Genomic DNA, 20,770 nt, shown 5'->3' with positions numbered 1-20,770 from the left:
TTAACCTTAACCGGTCTAAACCGGATGAATACGACTTCTGCATCCCACCCCTCCAATCTAAGCTCTGCTGCCTTTCCCCTCCCCTCCAAGAAATAAATACTTTTCCTGCTGGCTTCACACAATTATTTCACAGTTAAAAAAAGAATGGAGTCCCCTTAGTAAAGAAGGGGATGTCTCATAGGTTAGAAAGCCATGCTGACTAAACATGCAAGTGATTGGTGCAACACATTGGGATGGCACCAAGGGCCGAGGCAGCTTAATAAGAAAAATGGCCTCACCTTATTCAGTGGATTATGGATGCCAGCAGCCTCCAGGTAAGCAGTAATTTCATACAGCAGAGTGTTATCTTCTTTGGGACAGGGCAAAGAAGGGTCTTGATAGTGGGCCTCTATATCAGCCAGGATTGCTCTACGAGAGGGGAAAAACACCTGAGCACCTTTACTTTACTTTTAAAAACATCATCAAAAAAGGACAACCAAGAATGTTCTTTAGGAGAAACCCTTCCATACTTCCACCTCTCACCATACTAAACAACACAGTATCAACAGTAGAAACCTTTAAATTTCTAGGTTCTACCATATCGCAAGATCTAAAATGGACAGCTAACATCAAAAACATCATCAAAAAAGGACAACAAAGAATGTTCTTTCTGTGCCAACTCAGTAAGCTCAAACTGCCCAAGGAGCTGCTGATTCAGTTCTACAGAGGAATTATTGAGTCTGTCATTTGCACCTCTATAACTGTCTGGTTCGGTTCTGCAACCCAACAAGAAAGACACAGACTTCAGAGGATAATTAGAACTGCAGAAAAAATAATTGCTACCAACCTGCCTTCCATTGAGGACCTGTATACTGCACGAATCAAGAAGAGGGCCGTGAAAATATTTACAGATTCCTCACATCCTGGACATAAACTGTTTCAACTCCTACCCTCAAAACGACGCTATAGAGCACTGCACACCAGAACAACTAGACACAAGAACAGTTTTTCCCCGAAGGCCATCACTCTGCTAAACAAATAATTCCCTCAACACTGTCAAACTATTTACTAAAACTGCACTACTATTAATCTTCTCATCGTTCCCATCACCAATCTCTTTCCACTTATGACTTTATGACTGTAACTTTGTTGCTGGTAATCCTTATGATTTATATTGATATTGATTGTTCCTGATTGCTTATTTGAATCCTTTGCTTATCATTAAGTGTTGTATCATTAAGTGTTAAATTGTACCCTATGACCATCATTTGTATTGTAAATGTTGTACCTTGATGAACGTATCTTTTCTTTTATGTACACTGAAAGCATATGCACCAAGACAAATTCCAATCACACTTGGCCAATAAAAAATTCTATTCTATTCTATTCTATTCTATTCTATTCTATTCTATTCTATTCTATTCTATTCTATTCTATTCTATTCTATTCCATTCCATTCCATTCCATTCCATTCCATTCCATTCCATTCCATTCCATTCCATTCCATTATATTCTTTTATGTACACTGAGAGCATATGCACCAAGACAAATTCCTTGTGTGTCCAATCACACTTGGCCAATAAAAATTCTATTCTATTCTATTCTATTCTATTCTATTCTATTCTATTCTATTCTATTCTATTCTATTCTATTCTATTCTATTCTATTCTACAGAATCAGGCCAAAGGCCAATCTATTTCTGTATATTACGTCCCACAGTTAATTAGAATGAATTTGAGAAGCCTAAATATTTGAGAGGAGACCAATCCCACCACCCAATTCCTCCCACCCTCCCACAAGAGCCTGAAGTTGTGGGTACACCCAACACTGGAGATTTTCAAGAAGAAACTGGAAAACCATTTGTCTGAAATGGGATAGGAACTCCTGCTTGAGCAGGGGGTTGGATTAGAAGACCTGTAAGGTCCCTTCCAACTCTGTTATTCTGACCTGGCTCTGCCAGTAGGCCTGTGAACCAGATAGGGAATTTCATGCTGGAAGTGGCTGCTACATTGATGGCAGACTCCACCTCAAATCCCCTCAAATTGTTTATTTTATTGTCCTATTATTTTACTTATGTTCTGTTTACAAGTTTTTTCATTTCTCTTCCTTTTTACTATTATAAGCTATCTACAGCACCCCCACGGCGAGATAGACTGCAACTAAATTGAGGGACACAGTTGCTCAGTGACTAAGATGCTGAGCTTGTTGATCGAAAGGTCGGCAGTTCAGCGGTTCAAATCCCTAGTGTCGCGTAACTGGGTGAACTCCCGTTACTTGTCCCAGCTTCTGCCAGCCTAGCAGTTCGAAAGCACGTAAAAAATGCAAGTATAAAAATAGGGACCACTTTTGGTGGGAAGGTAACAGCGTTCCATGCGCTTTTGGCATTTAGTCATGCCAGTCACATGACCACGGAGACGTCTTCGGACAGTGCTGGCTCTTTAGCTTTGAAACAGAAATGAGCACTGCCCCCTAGAGTCAGGAATGACTAACACATATGTGCAAGGGGAACCTTTACCTTTACCTTAAATTTAACTAACAAACCACAGCTGCGATATAAGGATATCTGCAGGAGGGACCTAAAGGCCCTGAGAATGGACATTAACAACTGGGAAACCTTGACCTCTGATCATTCAGCTTAGAGGCTAAAGACACAGCATGGCCTTCTCCAATTCAAAGAGACATTTGTTCGGCAGGCTGAGGCAAAGAGGCAGTCCGGGAACCAGTGGGGGCTGGGCAGGAGACAGAGTGTATCTGCCCTCAGTGTGGAAGGGACTGCCACTCTTGAATTGGCTTTTTAGCCACACTAGATGCTGTTTTAGGATCTCTTTCTAGAGCACGATATCATAGTCTTTTGAGACTGAAGGATGCCAATGCAAAACTAACAAACAAACAAATAAATCCCCTTTTCTATTTTCCCCAAACAGCTCCTATTTAAAGATTTGGAAGCTTATGATTCTGGAGCTTGGAAAGGGTCAATGAGATTAATAGCCATTCACACTTGATCCTCCCAAAATGGGCCTAGATTTCTTTTAAAACCGAACTGATGGTCATGGTTACAATTAAGGGCCAAATAAAGAATTGGGACCACTTAGCTTGGGTGAACATAAACCTGGACCAGATTTCAGGAGGATTCCAAAAATTTGGATGGATAATTGCTTCCTACTACCACAATCCATAAATGACTAGAGACTAATTTCACGATCTTTGTGATGCAACCTATTTTTTTTTTTGAACCCATGGCTCTACCCAAATTTGGTTAGCATTCTAGGTTGAGAGGAACATCCCAAATTGTAGATGTTCCCTTTTGACGCACGTGGATTTGAAAAGTTATTATGATTTATGTTACCATCCCAGGATACGAGAAGTTATTATTGTTACCGTTGCCATCCCAGTGACACAAGCTGGTCCCCAGGAAGCTTGCAGTCTTACTTGTTAAGGTTGTCCAGGGCAGCTGCTAAATGCTTGGAGTCGAATCTGCAGGAATAATTAAGTTCGTTGCCTATTTGGCGTCTTAAAATTTGCATCTGGCCAACCTAGGGAAGAGACAATGAGAATTAAAAGACCCCCAAAATGAAAACGAATGTATAGCAGCAAGTACAATTTTATTGCCTAAAACATTCTGTTTTTTTTAAATGGACAGTGAGGATTACCAATGAAAAGTTACCATTATAGCCTTCATGAAGGTTTTCCCAAGACATCCCACATGTATTGATCCTACAACTTTGTCAGGGAAGTGATTTAAGAGCTGACCAGCTGCTGCAACGATGGGAATGAGTCAGCAAGGTTTTTGGCTGTTATCCCTTTAAGAGTCTGTCTAATAAGAGGCAGCCCTGTAAGGGCGTCTCTCTTTCACCGTGTTTTTTCCTGCTGTAATTGCTGATTGTTTGACTTCTGCCTATAGTATGTGTATATATAGTATATATTCTTTTGTAGATAGAACCACCATTAGATGACAAACTTGTTTGCTGTTGTTGCTCCTGGGTTGTCTCACGTAGTAAAGCTGTGCGCACTCTGACAAACTTCCAAAATCCCCATTCATCCAAGAAAGGGTAATGTAGGAAAGAGCACCCTAATTCTCTACATTACGATTCAGACAACTCAACTGACTTCTAAGAGAATTGCTCCCAAGAAAATAGGCACTTTGTCTCTTTAAGGAGAGTGTGTGATTCTGACATTAATGGAGCCTCAGCTAACTTAGCTGTTTCTTATAGCAATCAAAACTTCAGGTTTTACCCTCCTGTTAAAGAACAACATGGCTGTTGCATTTTATTTACGTACATATCCCTAGCTTTCCAATTTCCTGGTCCAGACAAAAGCCTGGGATTTTCTGATAGCCTCCCATCCCAAAATTAACCAGGTCCAACTCTGTTTAGCTTTTTCAATATCAGAGGTCTCATTCGAGACAATAATGAATCCACATACAGACGGGAGGTTGAACAACTAGCCTTGTGGTGCAACCGGAACAATCTGGAACTGAAGACACTCAAAACCGTAGAAATGGTGGTAGACTTTAGGAGAAACCCTTCCATACTTCCACCTCTCACAATACTAGACAACACAGTATCAACAGTAGAAACCTTCACATTTCTAGGTTCTACCATATCACAAGATCTAAAATGGACAGCTAACATCAAAAACTTCATCAAAAAAGCACAACAAAGAATGTTTTTTCTGCGCCAACTCAGAAAGCTCAAACTGCCCAGGGAGCTGCTGATCCAGTTCTATAGAGGAATTACTGAGTCTATCAACTGCACCTCTATAACTGTCTGGTTTGGTTCTTCAACCCAACAAGACAGTCACAGACAGACAGTTCAGAGTAGAATTAGAACCACAGAAAAAACAATGGCTACCAACCTGCCTTTCATTGAGGACCTGTATACTGCACGAGTCAAAATGAGGGCTGTGAAAATATTTACAGATCCCTCACATCCTGGACATAAACTGTTTTAACTCCTACCCTCAAACTGACGCTATAGAGCACTGCACACCAGAACAACTAGACACAAGAACAGGTTTTTATATAGTCATAATAACATTCCTTTCTCATGAAGTCAAGGACAACTTGCTCTGCACCTGGAAGGCTGGAACCGGGAGGCAGTTCTCCAGTTGGAAGGATGTTTGGTTGGGCCATGTGATGGACTTGTGAGTATTGGGCAGGGACTTGAACTTTCCTTTGGGTGGGGAAAACCTGAAAACTTTCAGATTTGGGTTTTCCCAGATGTGCCAATATGATATCTCTAATAAAGTGTAATTGTTATGTATTAACAGTTGTGCCTTTAAATATTTGAGCGGGAAATCAGCACGTTGCTGATTGGACGAAGCCTCCAGCAGAACTGTATAAAAGGAGAGGTTTTAGCCCCAGCCTGTTGCTGGGTTCACCCTATATTAAAGAGCTGTTGTCACTACCCTGGTCTCCAGCCTCGTTACTTCCCGAACCTAACATTGGCGACGAGGGTGGGATATCGAGGCTAAAGGAGAACCAGAACCGAGCTGAAGCACGCTAGTTCCGAACCCAGCAAACTCAGGGCAGAAACGCGGAAATGGCAAACACGCCACCCGCACCGTACAACCCGGGCAAGGAGAAATGGGGAACATATATGACCCGCTTCAAAGCTTTCTAGAAGCCAACGAACTACAGGATCCTGATAACCGCAAGGGGGCTTACTTCCTAAGCCATTGCGGGCCGGAGGTAATCGAGATTGCGGAAGCCCTGGCAGAGCCAACGCCGATACAATCGGTATCGTGGCCGACTCTGCAGACGTTGCTGAAGAACCATTTCGCACCGACGCCGTCCAAATACGTGCAGCGGTTTGAATTGGAGAACGAGACAGATGGAGGGCGAGTCCATCGGTGACTACATGGCCGCTTTAAGAAGAGCGCCCAAGGACCGCGGATACCGAGACTTAGACGAAGTGCTACTCGAGCAACTCATCCGAGGGGTCAAGGACATCCGCCACGGCGACGACTGCTAGCCAGGAGCAACCTGACACTAGCCACCGCCTGGACGAGGCCAGAGCACACGAAATGTCTACTAAAGCAGCAGAGACTCTGCAAAAGCCTCTTCAATCCAAGACGAAGCGCAAGGCCAACGCCAGTACACCAGGAGGAGATTCAGTCCGAATCAAGGTGAGGGCGAGGATGAGGAAGGGTCTGCCGGACCGAGAAACGCGACACTGAGGACCGTGACGAGTGCGGAAGCTGCGGAGGGCAGCATCAGCGCCAACGCTGCAGGTTTAAAGACGCAACATGCCGGGCGTGTGGGAAGAAAGGACACTTAGCTCAGGTTTGCAGAGCGCCCAACCTTCCCGCCGAAAATTCAAATCGGCCAATCAAAACGCTGAACCGAAAGGCGGCCCGCGATTGGTTCAAACAAGAAAGGCGCCAAGTCTAACCAAACGACTGTCATTATAGGCCGCTACCAACCAAAGTGGAAAAGAAGATTTTCACAAAGCCCAAGATCGAGGGAGTACGGTGCAGGCTTGAAGTGGACACGGATCAGCGATCACCATCATGTCCTGGGACACCCTGGCGAAGTCGCTGCCGTCCGTCAAGCGCCATCTGCAAGCACAGCGGCTACGAGTGCACGACTACCAGGGAATCGCATCCCTGTTCGAGGACCACCTCCGTCCGAGTCGAGTACGGCCCTCATAAAAGACCCTGCCCATCACGATCGTCGAAGGAACTCTGCCCAGTCTGTTGGGACTAGACTGGTTTCGTGCCCTGGGCATGGGAGTGACTGGCATCTACAGAAGTGACTGCAATTTGAAAGACATTCTCTTTAACGAGTTCGAAGATGTCTTCAAGGACTGCCTGGGCAAGTACAAGGGGACCCCTATTTCCTTCAACTTAGACCCCCAGGTAGCCCCCATTAGGCTTAAGGCGAGGAGAGTCCCTTTTGCCCTAAAACCAAAAATTGATAAGGAGCTGGACAAGCTCATAAATCAGGGGGTCTTGGTGCCAGTCGATCACGCAAAGTGGGAGACGCCAATCGTCAGAGTTTTGTTTCGTTGGGGGTTCTACTTGGAACTCTGACACTGTGATTGTGAGGACATCCAAGCATTCAGAGATTTTAGATCCAGGTGGATTCTGCTGGTAAATTGCAGCTCTCAAACTTCTCTCAGCTGGAGCCAGATGTTCCTCCCTCATGACGGATATAGCCAAAGTACCTTCATAATTGTGTCCAGGTAGGCAGCCCAGATCTTCTGTGTTTTGGTAATTGCTGTAGAGTAGACTCTATTACAATTGGCTGCAAGGGAACATTGAGAGAAAAATAAGTTTCAAAAATGTCGCCCCATCCTTCTCTTTAGGATTATTACTCTGTATCCACCACCTCATAAAAAATACTCTGAGGGAAGTACGGTTGTCCTTGATTTATAACAATTCCTTTAATGACTGTTCAAAGTTACAAAGGCACTGAAAAAGGCAACTTATGACCGTTTTTTTCAAAGTTACGACCTTTGCAGGACCCCCATAATCACGTGATCGAAATTCAGACGCTTGGCAACTGGTTCATACTTATGACCATTGCTGTGTCCCAAGGTCATGTGATCCCCTTTTGTGACTTTCTGACAGGCAAAGTCAATGGGGAAGCTAGATTCACTTCACCACCGTGTTACTAACTTATCAACATCAATGTTTCACTTAACGACTGGTGGCAAGAAAGGGCGTAAAATGGGGCAAAAATGCACTCAACAAATGTCTCACTTAATAACATAAATGTTGGGCTCAATTGCAGTTGTTAAGTCGAGGACTACCGGTATTTCTCAAGCTTGGAAACTTTTCAGATGTGTGTGGACTTCAACTTCCAGAATTCCCCAGCCAGTATTCCCATACAGCCATTGCCGGATCCCCAGGCAGAGTGCAGGACCATGTCTCCGAGGCCTTCCTAAAGGCTGGGAGGATGAGGACCAGGAGTGAAATCTAGCAGGTTCTGACAGGTTCTGGAGAACCAGTAGCGGAAATTTTGAGTAGTTTGGAGAATTGGCAAATACCACCTCTGGCTGGCCCTAGTCAGGTGGGAATGGAGGTTTTGCAGTATTCTTCCCCTGGAGTGGGGTGGGAATGGAGGTTTTGCAGTATTTTTCCCCTGCCATGCCCACCAAGCCACACCCACAGAACTGGTAGTAAAAAAATTTGGATTTCACTACTGGCGAGGACCAATTTAGGTTTCAGGAGTTTGGGGGAAATGATGTTCCACAAAGTAGGAGCAGGAGAGACAAGATAGCAGTATTTCAATATTTGAGGGCCTGCCACAGAGAGGAAGGGGTGAAGCTATTTTCCAAAGCACCTGAGGACCAGACAAGGAATAATGGATGGAAACTGATCAACCTGGAAATAAGGAGGAATTTTCTGACAGTGAGAATAATCAATCAATGGAACAGAAGTTGCCTTCGGAAGCTGTGGAAGCTTCATCACTGGAAGGTTTCAAGAAGAGACTGGACTGCCACTTGTCAAAAATGGTGTATGGTCTCCTGCTTGGGCAGGGGGATGGACTAGATGACCCACAAGGTCCCTTCCAACTCTGCTAATCTGTAGGTGCCACAACAGAAAAGGCTCCCTTTTAGGGTCTCACCGGATGACACTCTTTCACAGACCCATAATATGGCTCTTCTACTGGTCACTAACAAAGTAGTCCTTAACTTATGACCTTTCATGTAATGACAGTTACAACGGCCTTGGAAAAAGTGAATTACGATCTGTCTTCAATGTTATGATGATCTCACCAACCCTGTAGTCACGATTGCAATTTAGGCACTTGGCAACTGGCTGGCTTTTACAACGATTGCAGTGTCTTGCGGTCACCATTTGCCACCTTCCCAAGCCATCAGGTTCAGTCCTGTGATGCCTCCTTTTATGACCGCATTGCTTACCATAGCAACCAAAATTCTGATTCCAACTGTGGCCATATGTCAAGGACTACTTATATTACGTAGGGACAGAAAGAGAGTGTTGTGACCCAGGCCCAAGTAGGTAGTAGGAAACTCAGTCAGTGAAAAACACAAACTTTATTCAAACAGCTGAGAATTACTTCATTCCCAGCGTAGTTCGACTAAATTAAAACAAATTCCTCCCAACACAAATTCCTCAGTCCTATTGCAAACCTTGGTCCAATTAGGCAAACTGCCAAAGGCCTTTCTTGGCAAACGTTCAGAAGTCACGGATACAAAAACAAATGCAATACCAATGTTGTTTTCCAGCAAAGCCCAAATGCCGTTGCTGGTCTGTTTTAAGACTTATGGGAGGGGCCAATCATCTCTTAGCCCTACTCCTGAGTTGTCCTCTCTGCTTGAGCTGTTTTGCCTTCTGGCAGCTCTTCTCATGCATGCATTAGGAACAGGCTCCTCCTGTTCCTCTGCCTCACTACTATCAGTCTCTGGAGGCCGCACCTCACTCCCCGATGGCCCTGGCCTCATCTCAGCCTCATCGCTGTCTGACTCTGTTGCCAGCTCCGCAGGCTGCTGGCAGACCACAATAGAGAGAGAGAGAGAGAGGTGGTGATAGCTGGCAAGGCAGTAGATTATTTCCAGGATTTTCATTTTCCAAAATTTATCTTGTGACCAAAACTGGCTTACTCCAACAGGGTTCCTAAAAGCCATTTAAATCCTGGCCATTTCCAAGCCCAGGACCCTGCTTGAAGGAACTTACCCACAAGTCCTTTCAGGGGGCTGATGCTCCTCATGAGAGACTTCAGCGCTTCATGGACCCCTTTATCGCGCAGCACTATTTTCTGAAACATGACGAGGAAATTCTGGAGAAAAGAAAGAAGCACGTTGGGATATTCTGCAGAAAAGTACCACTGTGGTTGCACGCACTGCGTTTCGTATGGCATGAATAATCTAGAATGGAACCCATGATCTTGCTGGCAGCTGTTTTTTTTTCCAACTTCGGCAACATTAAAATGTATGGACCTTCAAAAGAAATGCTGGCTGGGGAATTCTGAGAGTTGAAATCCACAGATCTTAACACTGCCAAGGCTGAAAAAAAAAAAATCCTGGTTTTTAGTGTCTTCTGTGAACAGGTCTAAAGTTGCCAGCTTTGGAGAAAGAAAAATGAGAATGTTGAAAATTGAGAATGGCTTGCCTCCAGAAGTTGTGGGTGCTCCAGCATTGGAGGTTTTTAAGAAGATATCGGACAACCATTTGTCTGAAATGGAATAGGGTTTTCTGCCTGAGCAGTGGGTTGGACTAGAAGACCTCCAAGCAGGGGTGAAATTCTCCCGGTTCGGACCGGATCGCCCGATCTGGTAGCGATGGTGGCAGATAGTTTGGAGAACTGGTAGCAAAAATCCCTGCCCCTCCGCCATGCCCAGCTGAGCCGCATGATCATCAGAGGTGTTTTTTTTTTTAATTTTTAAAAGCATTTTTTCTTTGGCCGAAAAAATGCTTTTAAAAGTAAAAAAAAAATCCTCTGATGATCGCGCAGCTCAGCTGGGATCGTCTGAGCCTTTTAAAAGCATTTTTTTAACAACCTCTTTGGCTGAAGAGGTTGTAGGAAAAAATGCTTTTAAAAGTAAAAAAAAAAAAGTTGGCCTCGCCCACTGTCACATTACCCTCCCAAGCCACGCCCACAGAACTGGTAGTAACAAATGTTACATTTCACCACTGAGCAATAGTCGTAAATACGAGCACCGGTCAATGTCATTGTAAATGTGAATGGATGCTGAAGAAGTGATTAACTGAAGACCACATATATTTTCACTGCCGATTATAGGAGGCTAATGGAGCTAAAACAGTACATATTTCTTAGCCTTGGCTTGTGTTTCTCAACTTGTGCAGCTTTAAGACGTGTGGACTTCAACTCTCCAGCTGGCTGGGGAATTCTGGGAGTTGAAGTCCAAACGTCTTAAAGTTGTCAAGATTGAGAAAGACTTGTTTTGTGAACTGGAGCAGGGCTAGGGCCTGGTTACCTGCAACTCTTTGACAATCATGAAGCAGAGAAGACGGTCTAACCCATTCAGACCAAAGGTACCCAAAGTGTTCTGGATCTCGGCCAACAAGCGACTGTTGGAGACTTCCTGGTGAGTTTTCATATCATACCAAGTGTTAAGTTGGTCAATATAGCAGGCGGATCTGATGGGAAACAGGTAAAAAGGTAAGCAGTCGCCACTGAAGGATTTTATCTGCGACCAAGTTGGCAAGGGTGAACAATGTTTAAGCAATCAGATATTGAATAAAGTTGGCCAGACAAGAAATAGGAAGATCTGCAATAATACAACGTAGACTCATTAAATTATGCAATTTTTCATACCTAGGATCAGTCTTGTCAGTTCTGGGCTAAAACTTGTGCAGGATTGGAATGAGATAATAGTTTTGAGTTTTTGACTAGTTCAGGAAGAAAGGGGAAAGGGAGGGGAGAGGGAGGAGGAGGAAGTAGGAAGAGGAAGGGGGAGGGAAAGAAAAAGGAGAAAAAAGAATGGAAGGGGGAGGAGGAGAAAAGGAGGGGCAAGAAGAGCAGGGAGAGGGGAAAGGGAAGAAGGAGGAGGAGGAGGAAGGAGAGGGAAGGGAAGGAAAAGGAAAGAAGGAGGGGGGAAGAAAGAGAGGGAGAAGGAGAGGAAGACTCTGTAAGAGATGAAGGCGTAGGAGCTTTATGAAACTTTTGTCCAGTTTAACCCAACCCTGCTGAAGATGTCAGGAAAAAGCCCATTTTCTATATGCAATATGCAAATTATGCAGCCTTCTTACTTTGGGTCAGTGATTCTCAGAATTTCTCTGCAGAGGCGACCGATAAAAGTAACAGATTCATCTGTAGGTGCAAATTTGGGTATTGGAATATGGGTGGATTGGTAGATGCTTTGCCAGTCTTGAATCTGAAAGACACGCACAGTGAAATCATGCTCAGCTATATTCTGATGATACGCGAAATTGTGTGTTTCCAAACCAATCAGGCTGTTTTTCAAGACCAACGTATCCTCGTGTTGTCTAGCGGTGATGTTGGTTTCAGAGCTCTTGATGGCTGCTCTCAGACTGTCCACATCATCTACAGGTAGCTGACTTATGGCTGGTCACCCAGTGACTGTTTCAATTTTTGACAGACATTCCCCGTTCCCCAAGGCACTTACAACCTAGTTCCGAAGTTCTGCTCTACCCCCTTGGCCATATTGTCAGAATTTGTTGCAGCAATCAAATCCAGAAAGTGCACACAGGTAGCTGATTCAGCAGGATTCATTAACTTCTCTTTGCATATATAATAGAACACATGAAATAAATATACAATACCAATGGCAGATTCTCCAACGTGGTAGTAGTTACAAGCAAACACAGGCAGAGGAGAGAACAGTTTCAGTTTCAATTCTGCAGACAGACTAGTTTCAGTTTCAGAGCTGAGCACAGAGCTAAGCCACGCCAAGGCTGCAAAACTGTTTCAGTCACCAATCAGCTCCCATTGGCTGACTTAGTTGCTATGCCTATACGTTAGCTGACCTTGTTACTAAGCCCTATTCCAGTTCATGAATATTCTGACACACATGGCTGCTGTTTTTGACGCACTTCCCAGAAACCAGCATTTAGGCAACAATCAGGCTCAGAGAGCATCAAGGACACTGTAGTGCAGCCCTGAGCTACAAATATATATCTTTTTCTATTGGCCTCCATACAGTCTACAGCTTTTTAATTAAGGAGGTTTAATACCTTTGTCCTTAAGAAGTTGTTGCATTCCTGCTCTACGTTGTAATTAATAATTCGGGATACTTCCTCCTGCCAGATTTTTAATCCACAGATGTTGACATAGTCCTGGATGTACTCAAAGGAACGGTGGAACCCATCCATTGTGGCTGCCATATCTTTCAGTCTGGGCATGAGCTCGCTGGGCTGTGGAAATAGGGAAGATCAACAGAGCCATCCGAAGGATATTCACCATCTTTGCTTTCTTAGATTTGTTATTTCTCCATCCAGGGATATCTACAGAATGGTAGGTTTAGGAAACTCATGATGGCAGATGCTAAGGAAGGACTGTGGATTTGGACTGCACAGTTGCAGCTCCCATTTTGATTACTTTAACCCCTTTGCGCACATCCCAGTACAGTTAGTCCTCAACTTACAGCCATTCATTTAGCGAATTGTTCGAAGTTACAATGGAATTGGAGAAAGTGACTTACAACAGATCATCACACTTATGACTGTTGCAGCATCCCCAAAATCTTGTGATCAGAATTCGGGCACTTGGCAACTGGTATTTATTTAACCATGGTTTCAATGTGCCATGGTCATGTGATTGCCATTTGCAACCTTCCAAGCTGGCTTCCGGCAAACAAAGTCAATACTAGAAGCCAAATTCGCTTAATGATTACACGATTCACTTAACAATGGCAGTGATCTACTCAACAATCATGGCAAAGTAGGTTATAAAATTAAGCATGACTTACTTAACAACCTCCATGCCTAGGAATGGAAATTCAGTCCCAACCATGGTCATACGTTGAGGACTACCTGTAGACGCTGCTATTCCAGAGTTTCCTCCTCCAGCTCTCTTTCCTGAAACCTTCTCCTTCCCTTCCAAGGAGAAACTATTTCACCATGACAAGGTGGAGATAACGAAAGGCTGCTCTGGTTCCAAGTATTTTTAAATTGTATTCGCAAGTTGTCTGGAACCCGCACTGCATATCGGACATAAATACAATCAAGAGTCCAGAGATATTTCACAAGAAGAGTCCTCCACTCCTCTGCTCGTAATAAAATATCTTATGCCACCAGACTCCAAATTTTGGGCTTAGACAACTTAGAACTACGCAGACTTCTGTCTGACCTAAGCATAGTACCTAAAATTATCTACCACAATGTCCTACCTTTCAATGACTACTTCAGCTTCAACCATAACAATACATGAGCAAATAATAGATACAAACAAAAGGTAAACCGCTCCAAACTCGATTGCAGAAAATATGACTTCAGCAACAGAGTGGTCAATGCCTGGAATGCACTACCTGACTCTGTAGTTTCTTCCCCAAACCCCCAAAACTTTAAGCTTAAACTGTCTACTGTTGACCTCACCCCATTCCTAAGAGGTCTGTAAGGGGCGTGCATAAGAGCACCCGCGTGCCTACCGTCCCTGTCCTATTATTCCTTTTTTACTTACTCTTTTCATGTATCCAAATTATGTTTATACTTTTACCTTTTATCTTATATATGATTGACTAAATAAATAAATAAATAAATAAATAAATAAATAAAATCCCTGCCCCATCACCTTTTTCAAGAATTGCCCACAAATCCAAAATAGAATTTGAGGTTGTGTGTGTGTGAAATTCTCTTTCACACATTCCTTGCGTGTGACCAATCACACTTGGCCAATAAAGAATTCCAATGAAACTGTAGGCAGATGACTTGAAGCATTTACTTTCTAAAAGGGGAACCAGGAAGGATGAGAATTTTACTGTAACTGTTGGTATGCTAACAAAGAGCTAAGCTAAATTGGAATTAGATCACCTTGTACCTTTGCTCTAGGATTGAAGGTGAGCCCTCGGTGTAGGGCAAAAGCCACACGTTTGACCAGCTCCTTCCTAATTCCATCTTCAAGCAACTGCTTTGGGTCAACCTAGAAAACCCATAGAAGAGAGAAATCATAATGCACCAATTCATGTGCCTTTCCATTTGTTGGATAAGTCTTTGCTACTCCTTATTATAGAATAGAATAACAGAATAACAGAGTTGGAAGGTACCTTGGAGGTCTTCTAGTCCAACCCCCTGCTTAGGTAGGAAACCCTACACCACTTCAGACAAATGGTTATCCAACATCTTCTTAAAAATTCCAGTGTGGAACATTCACAACTTCTGGAGGCAAGTTGTTCCACTGATTCATTGTTCTAACTGTCAGGAAATTTCTCCTTTGTTCTAAGTTGCATCTCCTTGATTAGTTTCCACCCATTGCTCCTTGTCCTGCCCTTGGGTGCTTTGGAGAATAGCTTGACTCCCTCTTCTCTGTGACAACCCTGAGAATTATGTTATGGCTGAACTAACACTTTTATCTTGAGGAAGAGAAGATCATCTCCAAGGGACGAAACCTTTGCAGAACAGCTACGTCCTCAATATTTTGGTAGTAGATGCCTCTTGAGGTTGTTTTTCATCCTATTCTGTTGATCATGGAGGACTTATGAAGGCCCCTTTGAAGATTATGTGGTAGCTATAACTGCAGGGACTACTGTATTTTTCAGAGTATAAGACACACCTTCCCCCCCCCCAAAAAAGGAGGTGAAAAATTAGGTGCGTCTTATATACCGAATGTAGCCCTGCCCACCCACTGGCCCCCACCCTTTGGCTGCTTCCTCCCAGCAATTTACTTCCTTGTAGCAAGAAGCAGCAGCCCATTTCAGCTTCAGCACAGCCTAATTAGCACAAGTTGATTGTCCATTGGATTGGCCTCCCGACTCTCAGCTGTTTTGCGGGGGCCTCTGCTGCTTGCTGCAAGGAGGTAAATTGCTGGGAGCAGATTTTTTTCTTCTTGTGCTACTCAATCTATGCTGAAAACGAAAATGAAAGTAAAGCAGGCTGTTTGCTGCAAGGAGGCAAAATTGCTGGGAGGCAGATTTCTTTTTCTTGTTTTCCTCACCAAAAAGGGTAGGTGCGTCTTATAGTCCAGAGCGTCTTATACTCTGAAAAATACGGTAATCCAGGCAATCGCCGGGAGTCAATACTGATTTGAAGAAACAGACATGCGCACAAATATCCCTTGAAATATGTTGAAAAACGGCCTTCAAACTGCCATTCCTTCAGGCGATGCTACTGTGTCGTTTTCTCAGGGCCCACACCCATCCCCAAATTCATGAAATTTAACTTGAGCAACTGACAGGGTTTCCAGTTTTTCTTGTCCACCGCCATGGAAAACGTTACCTTGATGATGCCAACCAATGTCGTCTTCATCATCAGGATGCCTTCTGTGAAAATGGAGATGGCGTGTGTAAGCTTAGCAACCTTTGAGAAAGAGAGGAGAGGTTGGTCATTAGAAGGAACCTCCATAGCAGGGGTCTCCAACCTTGGCAACTTTAAGACTTGCGGACTTCAACTCCCAGAGTTCCTCAGCCAGTGAAGCTGGCTGAGGAACTCTGGGAGTTGAAGTCCGCAAGTCTTAAAGTTGCCAAGGTTGGAGGCCCCTGCTCCAGAGCATTGGGCAGGTGAAAAGAACATCATTGATAAGGAAGCTGCTTTCTTTCTTTTACCACATGGACTTTTTTCTCCTTATCCCAAAAGCGCTTTTTTAAAGAGGCAACTGGACTTCCTGGTTTTTCTTTGAAGACGTTTCGCTTCTCATCTAAGAAGCTTCTTCAGCTCTTCTTCAGAGCTGAAGAAGCATCTTGGATGAGAAGCGGAACGTCTTCAAAGGAAAAAAAGAAAAGAAAGAAAATCCAGCTGCCTTTTGAAAAAGCACTTTTGGGACAACTATGACCCAGATGACTAGGAATCTCCGTAGACATTTTTTCTCCTTAGTTTTCTGTTTTAAATAACATCTGTCACTTCCTTATGACAAGAGGGACAGAAACAAGCTTTCAGTTTTCCTGATAAATATTCATTCTTTATTACAGGTCATCCAGCTCATGGTTGTCCCAAAGGTGCTTTTTCCCCCCAAAAGACAGCTGAACTTGTTTATTTCTTAGAAAACATTTTGCTTCTCATCCAAGAAGCTTCTTCAGTTCATTTTCAAAGAAAAAAAAATCAAGAAAGACATCAAGAAAATCCAGTTGCTTTTTGGAAAAAGCATCCATGATCTGGATGATTGAGAATCTCTATAGATGATGATTTACTACCTAACACTGTTCTACCAGCATTTACAATTAACAAACCAGATCAGCTTCTTCATTTTATTTGGAATATAGAAGGATATGTGGGTGAAGCTGTATATTGGATGGTGGGGGGTCAAATACATTTATTTTACCGCTTCAGCTTAATCTAGAGACTTTGAAAGGAGGAAGTCCCAGATTTCCACCTTTCCTGGAAAGGTTCCCTGCCTCTAAAAGCTGGTTATTAGATACAAAACTGAGATACATCAATGACCTGATTCTGAATGTGAGAGCTTATTCATGCATATAGCTCTCATAAAAGCGGCACTCCTCATTCTCTCATTCTTTGATCTGCAGAAAAACTTTCATTTGCATCTATAAAATGCCATCTGGTCTGGACCAATAAACTCAATTATTTAATTTAATAATCATCATCACCATCATCATCATCTCAATAAACTTGAGGGAACCAATTCCCTCAACACTGTCAAACTATTCACTAAATCTGCATTCTCATCGTTCCTATCACCCATCTCCTCCCACTTATGACTGACTGCATGACTCTTAACTTTTTTGCTTGTATCCTTATGATTTATATTGTTTCCTAGTATGATTTGATTGCTTATTTGTACCCTATGACTATCATTATGCATTGTACCTTATGATTCTTGATGAATGTATCTTGTCTTTTTATGTACACTGAGAGCAGAGGCACCAAATTCCTTGTGTGACATTTGGTCAATAAAGAATTCTATTCTATTCTATTCTATTCTATTCTATTCTATTCTATTCTATTCTATTCTATTCTATTCTATTCTATTGTATTCTTTTCTATTGTATTCTATTCTATTCGTAGCTCAGGGCTGAATTGAGGGGTCCTTGGTGTTCTCTGACCTTTCTACAAGAAAACAACTAGAGTTGAGAGAGTACCAAGGATCCCTCATGGTCTGGGTGGTTTAATGAGATCTTAGGAAAAACAATGGGAATTGGCCATGTCCATCAAATCCTACCACTTGAAGACATCTGGCTGGCTTTGGTGACAAACAAACCTGAGCATGAGTCTGTAAAATTCATACAAATTCCAGAAGTTCCCCTAATCTCTCTAACCCTGTGAACTTTGATGCACCTCGTAGCGTGGTCCAAGTTGAGCATAATCTCGCAGCTTGTCCTTGTCCAAGCGAGTTGGCACCTCAATGATGTCGTGAGTCTGCAGTTTTATAATCTTCAAGAGGGAAGTGAACATGCTTTCCGGAATGATCTGTAAAACCTTTTCTCCAAAAACAAACATAAAACAAATGCAAAAATGTTGATTAGTGAAACAATAGTTCCTCTCAGGGGTGCGACACCCCTCTAGTTTTTAGCATGACAGTGAAGCATCTCATGGAAGCATCGCATGAAGAGAGATCTGAATTAGCAAAAGTTATCTTTTGTCGCCCACCTGTACAGCCTTTTTCATCTTTTATTGGGGGGGGGAGTCATAAATTGTTCAGTGCCATTGTAATTTAAGACAGTTACTGAACAAATGGTCATTAAGCGAGGACTACTTATACACCAAACTGGCTTTCCAGCAGCCACATAGATAAGTATGATTTATTCCAACAGCAGTGGTGGGTTTCAAAATTTTTTACTACCGGTTCTGTGGGTGTGGCTTGGTGGCCGTGGCATGGCTTAGTGGGTGTGGCAGAGGAAAGATACTGTAAAATCTCCATTCCCACCCCATTCTGGGGGAAGGATACTGCAAAATCCCCATTTCCTCTTGATCAGCTGGGACTTGGGAGGCAGAGAATAGATGGGGGTGGGGCCAGTAAGAATTTTTATTACCGGTTTTCCAAACTACTCAAAATTTCCACTACCGGTTCTCCAGAACTGATCAGAACCTGCTGAAACCCACCTCTGCCCATCAGGATATAATAAACTGTTTAACTCAATATTATTTAGAATTTGGTATATGTGTTTACTGCCTTCCTTTTCTTTTTTATATTTCCCTTCTCCAGTAAAGTTATTTATTTTTATCTAGAGATGTACCTTTATTGATTTAAATAGAGAACATTCTCATTATAAAAGTTCCCAGGTTGAATGCTGAGTGATTACACAACTACTCTTTACATTCTTAAGTTGTTGTTCCAGTTTTTTATTGCTGGATTTGGGCAGGAAGATCCAAATCAACTTTGTTTCTGGCTTCTAGGGCTGCGATAAAGAAGACTATCCTTGGTTCAAAGGTCTAGAACCATGATGGCAAATCTTTGACATGCCCGTGTGCTGACCTGCGTGCTGGAAGTGGCACGCAAAACCATCCCGCAATATATGCGCGGCCCCTTTGGCTTTCGCGTGCGCGCTGATACCCAGAAGAGCGGCAGTCCATCGCACATGCATGAGCCGGCACCCGAATACCTGGATACCGGCATGGAAGTGCGTCCTACGAACAGCTGGCCATCGTGCATGTGTGCAACGTCAACCCAGAAGGCTGGGTGCCAGCCTGCGCATGTATGATGGAACGCCACTCTTCCGGGTTCCGCTGCTCCCGCACGCATGACGGCCAGCTGACCGGCACATGTGCGATCACAGGAACATGGAATAAGAGCCAGCGAGGCCGCGCATTCTTCGCGGGATGATTTCACATGCCACTTCCAGCACACGTGCCATAGGTTCACACTGTTCTAGAAAGTTCCTGGCTACAATGGCCCGGAGGTTCAGCTTGAATTGTGATAGCCTGCTACAAGCATTTCTCTACTTCAGCCATTTTTAAGCTGTGTGGATTTCCATTTCCAGAATTCCCCAATCAGAATGGGAAACTCTGAAAGTCTACAGATCCAACCTATAACTAGGGAAAAATTTCCTGACAGTAAGAACAAGTAACCAGTGGAACTCCATGTGTCCATCACTGGAGGTGTTTAAGAAGAGACTGGACAGCCATTTATCCAGAATTGTAAAGGAGCAGGGGGTTGGACTAGAAGACCTCCAAGGTCCCTTCCAACTCTGTTATTCTGTATTCTGGCTGAGAAACAATGGTCTACTGTAAAGTTCTTTCAGAGGGAACGCTTGAAAAATGTCTTTCTGTTCTGACCTAGACTTCCTTAGAAATTAAACAGCACAAACTTAGTCCCAGCAAACCTCTTTAATTCATTTACAGTCAGCAAGGCTTGATAACAGTCTTTCAGAGGAAGGTTATCAACACCCACCTATCTCACGTGGAATGCTGCCAAAGAGCTAATTTCCAGACGCAGGGAAAGACCAAACTTGGCACAGATTCACAAACAGAATTTGCAAATCTTGAATCGGCCAGATGAACTAATTGTTTTCTAAAAGGCTCACGTCCCGTTCGCTCTTCCCCTTATGTCTTATGGGAGGGGACAATCATCTCCAAGCCTTAATCCCAATTTGACCCTGTTTCTTAATTGTTCCTGCCGTCTGGCAGCTCTGCACATGCACACACTGGGAACGGGCTCACGCTGTTCTTCTTCCTCGCTGATGTCAGACTCCGGGGGGGCAGCAAAGAACTACCAGATGGCCATGGCCACCTCTCTGCCTTCGATGCAGAGCCCTCATCCGAGCCGTCCCCAGACTCCAGGACTGGGCCATGTTCCTCCCCAGCCTCCTCACTGTTCAACTCTGCTGCCAGCTCTGCTGGCGGGCCACAACACTTTCCCAGTTTGTAACAGGGGAAAAAATATTCCCCCAAAGTGATCCTGCTCACCTTTCTCACATAGGACACCAGTTCTCCAGAATAGTACTGTGATACGCTGAGAAGATCAGGACTGTTTGCTTGATTGATGCGAAGAAGGGGCATGTCAAGAGCTGAAGCCAGCTGGAAGTAAGTGAGACAGAGATGTCAGGAAGGTTCCCACATATACTTTACCTTACAATATGTTTTTTTCTTGCTAGTGGCTTAGTGCAATGAATGAATCTAGGCACTGTGCCTTATAAACCATGATTTGTGGCTTAGTCTACTAACTATATGAACTCAGCCATTTGAAGCTTATTTAACAAAATGTGGCTAAGGAAGCTTTGTCTTTGGTGTGTAAACTGAGCCTCACACTTCCGCGCATGAGAGTGAAAATAATGATTATGTAAGTGGAAAGTGGATGC

The 20,770-nt window shown here is 43.5% G+C and overlaps 1 protein-coding gene across 2 annotated transcripts in view; it reads right to left on the bottom strand.

Moving 5' to 3' along the window:
• Nucleotides 1-20,770, bottom strand: part of WASHC5 (WASH complex subunit 5) — a 47,677-nt gene that overhangs the window by 5,747 nt on the left and 21,160 nt on the right. For both annotated transcript variants that reach the window (XM_058179134.1, XM_058179135.1), the window contains exons 15-25: nt 20,379-20,489; nt 17,811-17,951; nt 15,801-15,881; nt 14,407-14,508; nt 12,606-12,785; nt 11,661-11,785; nt 10,886-11,048; nt 9,625-9,727; nt 7,146-7,225; nt 3,409-3,512; nt 279-408 (exon numbers count right to left, since the gene is read on the bottom strand). In XM_058179134.1, the coding sequence (XP_058035117.1) occupies nt 279-408; nt 3,409-3,512; nt 7,146-7,225; nt 9,625-9,727; nt 10,886-11,048; nt 11,661-11,785; nt 12,606-12,785; nt 14,407-14,508; nt 15,801-15,881; nt 17,811-17,951; nt 20,379-20,489 (1,320 nt within the window). The remainder of the gene's footprint in view (nt 1-278; nt 409-3,408; nt 3,513-7,145; nt 7,226-9,624; nt 9,728-10,885; nt 11,049-11,660; nt 11,786-12,605; nt 12,786-14,406; nt 14,509-15,800; nt 15,882-17,810; nt 17,952-20,378; nt 20,490-20,770) is intronic.

The sequence above is a fragment of the Ahaetulla prasina genome, chromosome 3 (genome assembly GCF_028640845.1).
Source record: "Ahaetulla prasina isolate Xishuangbanna chromosome 3, ASM2864084v1, whole genome shotgun sequence".
Taxonomy (NCBI): Eukaryota; Metazoa; Chordata; class Lepidosauria; order Squamata; family Colubridae; genus Ahaetulla; species Ahaetulla prasina.
This window is presented reverse-complemented; position numbering and strand designations above follow the sequence as displayed.